We start from the raw sequence: 11,677 nt of genomic DNA on the forward strand, positions 1-11,677 counted from the left end.
TGTAATTCACTTATTACAGCTCTGCATGCCTTGGGGTGTATAATAAATAGTTCTCCATGAGGAGGATCCTAGGGTTATAAATAGGCAGTTCAACAGGGGGTGGTCTTAACTGCTTTGCTGTATTATGAAGACTGCCAGCGGCAGCTCAGCCGCAGCCTGTGAGGTTATGCTGTTCAGAGTTTGAGTAAGCCAAAAGATGTGAAGCCGGTCCCATGGCTCACTTGGCTTGGATCAGTCACGTTGACAAACACTGAAGCGCCTGGTTGCAATTCAAATACTCCTCCCAAGTGAATGGATTGTTGGCCGCAAGGTTTGGAGGAACTGTGGGTATTTGCCGCTCTGAGTAAGATTCTCTCGGATCCACTTGTGGACCTCAGGCAGAGGCTGGCTATAAACGGAGCTTGATTCGAAGCTTGCCGATTGGAACAGAAGGTGACTTGGGCATAGATATAATAGAGTCCTTGCCTTTTAACGGTCAGTTGTTTCCCATTTTCGAGAGTTACCAAGTTGTTGCTCATGGTGTAATATCCTTTTTCTGCCCACTGTAGAACTGTAACAAAAAGAGTGAAGACTTATGGTGAGGTGAAGCAGAGCATGGTTCCCATTCTAACAGAAAATAGAGTTGAATGTTGGATACTGGCTTTGTATAGGAATGGGTTCTCGAGTGCCCTTGTGGCCCTCAGAATCTATGGGGGAGTTATGGTTAACGGATCAGCATGGGTTTAGAGGCACACAGAGCCAGGTCCCAGTCCAGACTTGATTCACTTAATCTCCTCATCTATGACATGGGGCTAATATTAGAGAGTATTTCAGAGACTTGTGAAGATTACATAAAGTAACAGATCACACTGAGTTTCCTTATCTATTTACAGTTGTTAAGTCAATTTGCCCTTGAACTTAAGAAAGTGCAAATGATTTCAAAATTCCACATCATAAAATATGCATACCAAATTATTCAGACAAAATCCTTGCTAATATTAACATCGACAGTTTGCTTGCCTTGAAATTTACAAAGTCAAAGAGTTGTCAGTCTACTTAGCTCAGCCTCAGCACAGAGAAAAGACCCCATTTCTTCCTACCTGATCATGCTGTTGCAAACTTGACCTGCCTCCCAAAGCAAGAACTAAAATTAGACAAGGAAGTATGAAAATAAACTGTGTGTTCATTTCACTGTGTGTTTTGATCTCCCATTGTAGTGGGCGCCACCAACTTGAAAGTACCTGTATTCTTGTGGCTGAGCTGGTGTACCCACCAACAATGTGCCATTTTCTTGGCTGAGATGTTGAGTGGGTTCAAAGTAGTGTGTGCACCCGATATCAAATCTCAGTTACTGCACAGAGCTAGACTGACTGGCGGGGTTGGGGCAGGTGGGGAGAGGTGAAAAGATTGATGCATTTGTTTCCTGGAGCTTTTTTTAAAGAATCTTATTTGTTAGTCGTAGGTCTATCAGGCACAAGATCCTACCTGCTAAGACTCATCCTTGAGTAACAGGAAGGCATCCTGAAATGCCTGACATACCTGGGCCCCAGATCATTCCAGAAATGATGCTTCTTTATGATGTTTTCACTTTTGGATCATTTTATTGAGAAAAAAGGGCAGGTTCTGTATCTTTAGTCCAGTAAGTTTACTTTGGTAAGTCCCTACCTTATTTTAGTCCTTGCTGTGGGATGTAGGTTAAGTTTTTAGCAGCATGACTATAGGTAGGAATGAGAGTTTGGGACTGGGGGAGGAATGTTACTGTCTTCCAACCTGATCCCCTGCAGACCTACTGTGATGCAGACTGTAAGATATTGTAGGACCAATATTAATTATGAGCTTTTTGGGAGAAAAAATATATATCCATGAAATATAGTCAAATATATATCCATGAAATATATTCAGGGGCAAGGAATTAGATACAGGTGGACGAAGACCAGTGGAAGCTATTCATCTAGGAGATTTCTCTGCTGTCATCCAATCCAAAAGAGAAGGTGTCATGTACGTGGCTACCCTGGATATGGCAATATAGTCGTGATGGTCTCCCATAAGTGTATTTCTGAGAAAGGGGTACTTCACAGAATTATTAAATATTGTGGGAATAACTAGTATTAATGAGAGACTTTGTGTCACTCTTTTGACATCTAAACCACAGTAAAGTAAGCTAAGTCGTGGCACCTTATATTTGTACAGCACTCAACAGAATAACTTTCTCCCACATTAGCTGATTTGATCTCAAAGCCAACCTGTGAAGTAGACGAGGCAGGAAACTGCTGTGTAGGTAAAGGGACCTGCTCAAGGTCATCTAGCAAGTGGTGGCCATGATTACTGAACCCCAGTGTTCAAAAACTACCTATCCAGTGCTCTTAGTCCCACACTGTGATCCATGATATCTGTACATGTGTTACAAGCACTGAAAGCTCAAGCTACCTCAGAGAAGAAGCTGTGTCTTTTCTCTCTCACTCAATCTGTCTCTTTCTGTCACACACACACACACACACACACACACACACGCACACACATACTAACACACTGTTTAGAACTCCATTCCAGAGCACTCTGCTAACTCTTTCAAAGACTGCTCTGATGCTCTTGCCTTTATGTCGATGGGGGATTTTATGCTAGCGTGCATGTTTCCATCCATTTATCAGATGTGACACATTCTCCAGCACCAGCTATTGCAAGGTACAGATTTGGTAAAAAAATAAATAAATAAAACCTCTAAGGGCTAGAATGATGGCAGAATGCATATGGAAATAAAATCGTTCATAGTTGAAAAGATCACAGTGTGTCGTCTGTTGTTACTTCATTGGAAAATCTAACATCTTGGCACCTATTGATCTTTACAGGATGATTTTACTTTTAATTTCCCTGAGGTTGGCCCTATTGAGGCTGGGGTTAATCATACAGGGATTGACCGATGGCAGAAAATAGTGCCTGAGGCCCATTTACACACAGTGTAGAAGGGTCAGGAGGAGGGATGCTCCCAGGCAGGAGGTCACTAACTGCCATCTCTTCTATGTTGTCAGAATAATGGTCCCTCCACCCAGTAATTGATCATTTAGAATCAGCCATTGAGCAAGAACGTAATGAGAACATTAGGATTGCTTCCCACCTCCTTTTGTCGCTCTAAGTCCCATCTGTGCATTTGAGCTCACTTTGAAGACAAAGGAGAGCGTATGAGAGGAGTATGGGTAGGTTTGTAAATTGGGCCCCAGAGGAATAGAGGAGCCCAATCGTTAGGCTGCATTGCTTTGGCATCCCAGCCTTCCCCCTTGGGTGGCTGATGCTCAGATGCTATGGGACTTACCAGATGCTGTTTTACTACTGGCCTCACTTATGACATGTGCTGCAGTTTGAGGTTCCTGATCACCTGAAATGAAACCAATAGCAAACTGTCAAGCCAAGGTAATACAAAACTGCCCACAGAACTATTTGATCTAGTTCTACAACTGTGCAATAGTGGCTATGCTAGCACAGGTTATGTAAAAAGATGGATAAAACAGTTTGAAATCCCTCCCCTGAAGGAAAAGTTGGTTTCTAATATCTTAATAATTGAATTGGCTGTTTCCATTAATCCTATCCTCCCCACAGTTGTTCAATACTCAATTATACTCTACATAGACTGACACAGGCTAAAAACACTGGTCTCTGTTAGACATACCTTGAATCTTGCTTTTAGGACCAAGTCCTATACATTGGGGATCTTAGTGGGCCCCAAGGTTGTGTCTGCACACTTTTTAAAAATATTTTTATTAGAATATTCATTATTACAAATAGTAATTATTCTTTATGCCCCTTACCCAACCAATCACTCCCCAACCCCCTTCCCTTCCTGTCCACCCTTAACTAGTAAGATGCTTATGGTGTCTGATTTGGTCAAGCAACTGGCCAAACTACTGTATCTATCTATAATTGTAAAAGGCTTGCTCCTTAATTAGATGTGCCCATCTACTAAGTGCAGAGACTGTGTGGGAGTTTCTTTTTTTCCAACTATGAGCCTCGTGCCAGGCACTTTGTAGGTGCCCTATAAATGTTTATAAATGTTGTCATTTGCATTTAGGTTGCATGACCTGAATGACCAGTTTGGTTAAGCGTATCATTTTCCTGAAGACTGCTAGGCAGCATCCACAGGAACTGTTTCCTCAAATTTCACTATAATGAACAGACAACATGGTACCACTCAACATATCTTGCCATCGTTCTGAAGATGAAAACTTCATGGGAATTAGAGAACCCTTTAGCATCCAGATCAGTAGTTTAGTACAGCCCCAAAGAGCAAAACTGGGTCCAGTGGTTGGAGATTACAGGAACAAATAAAACTGAAGAGGAGTAAAGACTTCTCTCCAGTAGTATAGTACTCTTACTATAATTGTTGGAGCCGTTCAAAGATGAACCAGGCTGCCTTATGAAGTAGAAGGTGCTTCATCCCTAGACATGTTTGATCAGAGGCCGGATGGTCAGTGCTGTTGTGAAGGAGATTTGTTTTCTGGGGATGGTGCTCGATTTGAGACCCATCAAGGTCCCTTCCAACCCTGAGATGTTCAGGACACTCTGACTTCACATACAGTGCAAAGAATCAAATGTTGCCACACTGTCACTCCACCGGCCTCTGTTCCCTATGAATAACAGTTATTGAGCGATGAACACCACTGCTACCAAAGGATGAATTTCCTGTCATCTCATCCTCTGTAGGTGGTACCAGGCTGTATGGTTGCTTTGATTTGGGTATTGAACATAATGGGATTTCTTCATACTTGGTATTGTCAGCCTTCCCCATAAATACATACATATAAAGTCTTTCTAAATCACAGGGACCAGAGAAGGTGTCAATCTGACAACTGTGCTAGTGTTTTATTTCCAAGGCTAAAAGTTCCCTGATTCAACACTGGGCTGTCCAATATGATCAGCCTAAAGCTTCCTTTTAGTTTTCAAGCATTTCTAGAAATTGGTGAATAGCAACCTACCTTTTTGCATTGCAAAGTTTTTTTCTTTCTTCTTTTCCTCTTCTTTGCTTAGCATTATATCCTAAAAGAAGAATCATTGCAAAAGGTTATTTTGACAGGGGCTCTGCTATGGGGGGTTAGAGGTATCATTCATCTGGCATCTGTCATTACTCTGTTGCCTGTTTCTGGTGAGGATTATCATATAAACTCGGATCCTGTCATTAATTCCATCATACTGATTGGGAACCCATGGCTCTGACAGATGAGCTGAAAGCCCAGAAAGCCCAGGGGAGAACTAGGAAACAAAATTTGGGCCTTATTATCTCCATTCTGGTGCTCTCTCCAGGCCAGAGGCTGTGATACTGATCCTTGCTATGACCCTGACCTCCCTGGTTTTGACAGGTATTGACAAAAAGTGCTGAATGAGGAGATGATTCTACCCGGGGAGCTGGTGTATGGTATATTATTAAACATAAAGGGATGGTATACATCTATTAGAATAAAATTGGTCTGAAATCTCATAGCCAAGGGTAAGAGTAAGTTTGATGTTAGGAGAGAGATCCCAGACTTTGAAAAGACCCTTAGATATTTTAAATTTTGTTATCCTTTTCAATGGGCTAAAGAGCTTCTCTTGATGGTTGTCCTACACAACCTGTTTATTTAGAATAATCAGCATTTAGGAAACACACAGGTAATCTCCCAATGTTGCCGATGTCCAAAGGCAAATGCAACACTTCTTAAAAGATTTCTTTTCACTTATAAACTGCAGGAAGGCTAGAGGTACTTAAAGAAGCTAACAGAGACTTCCATCAACACATGTTGGAAGAGAATAAAGGCTACGGCTGCCATTTCAAAGTGACTGAACAAAAGGCCTAGAGGGCTTAACTGGCCAGTATGAGGTCACCCAAAGAGTCTGAGGCTTATACCAAGAGTCGAAAGTGTAAGATCACAGTCACATGCTGGGCTCAACTCATTCCATCTCTCTTCATATACTCTGAACGCAACGGAGGAAGACAGTGATATTATCACATCTTCTCATTCTCAAAGTCCTGTGCTCCTTCCCATTCCTGGAATCAGTTGTCTATAGGGCCCTTCCTTTTCATTACTTCCCTAAAAGGAATTTGTTTTTACTGTCAAGTGTCTTGCTGTAGGCTCAGCTCAGCTGCCAGATGTGAGGGCGTAGGTCACAGAGCCCCAAGGGGAACCTGAGCCTCGAATTGCTCACATGGGCCGCCGGGCTTCAACTTTCCATTTGAGCTGAAATGTGGCGCTATGAAAAGGCGGCAACAGGAAAATGTTTGTGAGATAACAAGTAAACAAATGACTACTTAGTGTCTTTTCAAAAACTGGAGTGTGATGATTGAGGTCGAGATACTTTTAGGCTATGTGGCTGCATTGGTGTCAGGGCCTGGCCAACATGAAAACGTGAAGTCAGCAAAGTTTGTCTTTCATGCACCCAGCCTTGCCTTTTTGTGAACTTTCCCCCAGCCACACTCCCCAGAGCCGTTTTTTTTTTTTTCTTGCTTCACTCCCCACCTCAAGTGAAAGACTTTTACAAGTTGGCTTTCCAAAAATCTAGAATTAGTTATTTCTCTCTTAGTGGGAACTCTACGTGGCAGATAAGAACAGATTGCTTTTTAACTGGCAAAAGAAATGCTTGGACCCTATCAAAGGCACCTCAGGCATCAGTGGGCAGATAATTGTGGAACTGATGTTTCTAGTAGGGCTTGGGGTGGGTCGTAAGTTTTAGTATGAAATCACACTACTCAAAATGATGCCTCCGCTTACTCTGACATGAGCCCTGAATCCCATCCTCTCCCCAACATGAAAGCTTGGTGCTACCTGCTTCAGGAGACAATGAGTTCCTTGTCACTAGAGGTGTTTAAACAAAGATTGGGTGGCCATTTCATAGGAATGGTGGAGAGAAGGATGAAACTCTGGATTGAAAACCGGATCTGATGATTTCTAAGACCCTGTCAAGCCCTATGATTCAAAGCCCCCAGATTCAAACTTAAGGTTGCTCTGGACCACCCAGAAAGTGGCCCAGAAAGAAATCTTGCTAACATTAGCTGAGAAAGATCCGATCTGGAGTTATTCTGTAGTTGACCTGTTGGGTTAAAAAAAGTCTAAAATATTGTTATAGAGTGAGATATTTGGACGAATGGATATTGGAAAGGGAGTCAGTCATTGGATGAGGTAGCTGGAGGACTTTGTATCTAATCACTGCGCATATCCTAGATACAGATAGAGTTGACTAGGGTTCCACCAGTTGCAGTAGATGCAAGGAGCCTCCTCTGTCACATGTAAGGAAGAGATCCTGGGGGCCCCAGTTGACATGCTGAGAAGGTCTGCCTTTTTAGAACATGGAACTATGGAACTTCGAAGCTGTCACTTGTTTCATACAAGCATAAGCAGGGAGGCCAAACTGACTGTTTTCCTTACTCCTATTCTTGGTAGCTGATTTTGGAAGCTTCACATATCCAGCTTTAGATAAAGACGTGAGGAACCCACAGTTCAACCGTAAAACTCTCAGGAAGAAAGAGAGAGGGGGGAAAGAACCAATGTGCTGCTCTCACTGCCATTGGAGAGAACTAAAAGTTGATCACATAATTACAGAATATCAGAGCCGATAGTGCCCTTACAGATAACCTCAGCTCCCTTATGTTGTCGATGAGAAACTGAAGCCCAGAGAGGTGAAGCCATCTGCCCAAGGTCACACAATCAAGCACATTCAATATGCTGTTTGAATTATTAACCACTGTTTTGAAAGTGCCTTTATTCACATTTAAATTTGCAGCACATTCCAATACCCTGTAATAGTGGCCAGAATCCTCAAAGAACCAAAAAATGTAAATCATTTCCCCGACCTGGCCAGTCTTGCAGATAAAGGGTTAGGAGTTTCATCTAAAACCTGGATTAGTGTAAAGAACCTGAAAGCCAGCAGTGGATTTGAGCCGCTTTCTAATCCCTGTAGGTGGCTGAAGAATAAGCTCTTAGAGTCTTCACTACTGGATTAAATTACACATCAGTGACAGTACAGGAAGATAGCTCAGAAATAAGATCTTAAGCCCTCCACTCCCACATTAAATCACACATCTTTTACATGTGAGAACTAATTCCTGTTAGTTTATCCAGATTGCCACCCACCTGGCATGGAGCTGCCCTCAGTACAGAGTGCTACCTCCTAGACAGGACCCCTAAGTGAGGTGAGGGCCAACAGTATTTGATGCAGTGTTCTGAGAGGGAAATGAGCAGAAACAATTCTTGAAGTTCTGCCTCAGGAGAAAGAACCCCTAGACCCCGTGTCTATGATGATGGAATTAATCTAAAGGTTCTGAAAATTCTTGTTTTGGCTACCCATTATAGGCCACAGTCCCTGAGGTGACTTTATGCTGGTTACCAGCCTGGTGGCTAGAAGGTTCCAAACCCTCTCTGCCTCCGATCATGACTGGCCCTAGAGTGGACTGGCTTCATGAGCAAGTGATGTTATGTGGGGTCTGGTTTGAGCGGCACTGAGAATGTTCATTACCCATTCCCCGCACCTCTTTCCACAATAAAAGGGAAAGATCTCCCTTTCATAGCACCTGAAATTCCATCATCAGAGAAGCACCAGAGACAGGATCAGTCTTCAGGAGTTTCTACTACTCCCAGTAAATGCAATATCTTCACTTGTGGCCTGCCAACATGGCAGCGGTCAGTGGTTATTGCTTCTCTGGAAAATGGAGATCAGATCATGGATCCACAGTGGGGAGGCATCAAGGTGTGGATGGGGAGATACAAAAATGCCAAAAACAAACTTGGTGTACTTCATAATTTTGCCCAGTGGCAGCCGCACATGTGAGCTCGTGAGTACGTGTGACTACGCCATGTCAGTGCGTATTTTCCCCAAAGAGAGCCTTTTTTATTCTTATCAGGTAAGAATGTGTATATTTCCAACTTCACTTTCTCTTTCTTACATAGCATATTGGCTTCAATTTTTAGCTTTTTAAAATACACACACACACACACACACCCATGTATGTGCATATATACATATGAGTATATATGGATATGTGTGTGTATGTATAATGAATGTTTAAACTTTTACATTGTTGGGTTTCAGTTTCTCAACCTAGCACACGAAGCAAAACTTCTCAGTGACATTTGTATCAACAACAAAACTCCTTACCTTGACGAAGCCTTCAAACTGGCTTCTAATTTTCTCACAGTTCAGTAAGGATAAGGACCCTTCTCCTTTGTTGCATCTCTGTATCATTTTCATGAATACGAAATCCTCATGAAGATTCCCTTCATCTTCTATCTATTTTGAAATAACAGAAATATGAGAAATGTCATTCTGAAGGAGAATGGAGCTAAGGATGTCTGCTTCCACGTTCACTTCCATGGCATCAACAAAGGAATGACAAATTATACTGGATTATTGTTATTTGGTATTTGCAGTTTAAAAATCTACAAAAGCCAGCAATTAAGATGTCATACTATTTAAAACTCTAGGTAAAAATCACAGCTGATCTAATAAACTTTCATTACAAAATGTCCAGTTTTTCAATGTACTGTAGCAGCAATATTCTATTCAGAGTACTGAGAAGGGCCTCTCATCAGAAGGGCTAAGTCCCCAAAACATGCATACGTACACATCACTTTAAAATAAAGACCTTTCAGTATTTTAAGCAATCAACTAAAATATTTTGTAATCATAAAAACGTTTCCTAGGAATATAGTTTCTATAATTGTCATATTTCCCATTGCTCCAGTAACGATCGCTCATTATAAACAGCAGCCTACAAAATAGTTTTCTGCTGAGCTGATTTTCCCACTTTATTTTCTTGTCTGTGATGTAGTGCTTTACAAGAAGTAGTTAACTTGCAATATGTCAGTTAATGTGAATTCTAGTCACGTCTCTAACTTTAGTATCTGTAAAAACAAATTTGCATTTTTAAAGAAATCATCTTTAATCCCCAAAGTTAGCAAGATACTTCATCTTCTAATGTCTTAGAATAGTTAAATGCACGAAATTCATGAGCATCATCAAGTAATTCTGTACCATTTTCTTGTTTTAAGAGTGAATTTTTTTAGATTCAAAATAAGATCCAGTTAGCCGGTGGCTTTTGCTGTAATTAAAAGCACACCTAAATACTATGGTAAATTTAGTCTAATCAGGTCACTATTCCCCTTTTAAAGGCTAGGCCTATGTCCAGGCATTTGATTGACAGAGCCCACCAGGCCAACACAAACAACCAATCAACCAGACCCATAACTCCTGTCTTTTCCCAGCAGTGAAACCTGAAATTTGAGTAACCTGATGGATCGCCTCAATCCTCACTGCCTCACCTTATGCCAATAAAAACTTTGTGGCCTTAATTTTAGGTCTACATCCCAAGAGAGAACACCCAAACATTCCTGAGAAAATGCAGTCACCCAGATGCTGTCCAGCTACAGTTCCCACATCCAGACTTTTAAGAACAGCCAGACAATTGATCAGTTTTCTCCTTTTCATGTATGATTGGTATTTTGTCAACATAGCCAGTAACATCCCTCAGTAGAAGTAGATAAATACATGGAAACAGGATAAATCCTGTTATCTTTTCCTAAGAATGCAAAATAACATACTATGTGACTCTACTCTTTTGTTCCTGTAAGTCCAATCCTTTCAGAATGTAAAACATCTCAGAGGGAAACTGAATAGCTTACAACTACAGTGTTCGAAGAATTATACAGAGAAAGCCACTTTTACTAAAAAAGACTATACATTTTGGGAATTATTCATGTCTATAATATGAAGCACTATGAAATTTCAGATCGAATTGATGCTCTCCTTCCCTAGTAGGAAATTTAAAAGTAAAAAGTCTTCAGAAAAAGAAAAAGTTTACTTTTCAAGCAAAACTTCAGCAAATAATTATAGCTCGTGCCTACATAGTGCTTACTATGTGCCAGGCAGTGTTCTAAGCTCTCTACAAGGCTAAACTCACTTAATCTATGAGATTGGTACCATTACCATCGCCATCTCTCATATGTGGAAACGGAGGCATAGAAATGTAAAGTAATTTGCCCCAAGATCGCACAGCTGGTAGGGGCAGAACCAAACTTTGAACCCAGGCAGCCTGACTCCAGATCCCCAAATCTTAACCAGAGACAAGAATATGAAACTTCACTCACTAGACAACAAACATTTTGCCACAAGACCATTCATCTATTCGGGTTTCTACCATCGTCTGTCATTTGGGTAGAACTAAAACTGATCAACCCACAAATCAATAAAGACCCCAAATTTAGTTAAGAAAAACTTGCAGTTCATCTTACCTTGTCCAACCTCCTATGAAGATACACAGCAAAAAGTGCTGACCCAATCATCTGAGTGATAAGAAAAATAGTAAGTAAATACATAAAAATTTTCATGCTGACGGGCGCTCCAGTGGCCACAGTTCGGGGAGAAGGTTGGCTGTATGTTTCGATCATGCTGTGTTAAAGCTGAACTGGTATCTTCTGACCGAGAAGGTGGCAGAGGCAGCATGAGAAGACTGTCAAAGTGGCCACCTTACTCAGGATTAGTTAAGAGCGCACAATCGTTGCAGCCCACACTTCCTGGAAAATGTGCTTCGTAGTCTTCTCTCCTGGCAAAAAGTTACGTAAAGACTTTTTTTTTTTTTTAAATTATACCCATATCATTCACTTCCAGGCTTTCCTTTTTGTTAGTAAAGAAGAAACAAGTTTCTTCTTCCATACATTCATTTTTGCCTTGAAATGTCATAGACTTT

The 11,677-nt window shown here is 41.3% G+C and overlaps 1 protein-coding gene across 2 annotated transcripts; it reads right to left on the reverse strand.

Annotated features, from left to right (window-relative positions):
- CD40LG (CD40 ligand) lies at positions 1-11,442 on the reverse strand. Of its 2 annotated transcripts, XM_008591700.1 has the most exons (5): positions 11,223-11,442; positions 9,091-9,222; positions 4,944-5,004; positions 3,287-3,349; positions 1-550 (listed from the first exon to the last, which is right to left on the reverse strand). In XM_008591700.1, the coding sequence occupies exons 1-5, from the start codon at positions 11,376-11,378 to the stop codon at positions 174-176; spliced, it is 789 nt and encodes a 262-aa protein (XP_008589922.1). In that variant the 5' UTR covers positions 11,379-11,442; the 3' UTR covers positions 1-173. The 2 variants fall into 2 exon arrangements, with proteins under 2 accessions (XP_008589922.1, XP_008589923.1); XM_008591701.1 differs by lacking the exon at positions 3,287-3,349 and having other exon boundaries at positions 174-550; positions 11,223-11,378.
- Positions 11,443-11,677: the final 235 nt, after the last annotated feature.

Source organism: Galeopterus variegatus, unplaced genomic scaffold, assembly GCF_000696425.1.
Source record: "Galeopterus variegatus unplaced genomic scaffold, G_variegatus-3.0.2 Scaffold7199, whole genome shotgun sequence".
Taxonomy (NCBI): Eukaryota; Metazoa; Chordata; class Mammalia; order Dermoptera; family Cynocephalidae; genus Galeopterus; species Galeopterus variegatus.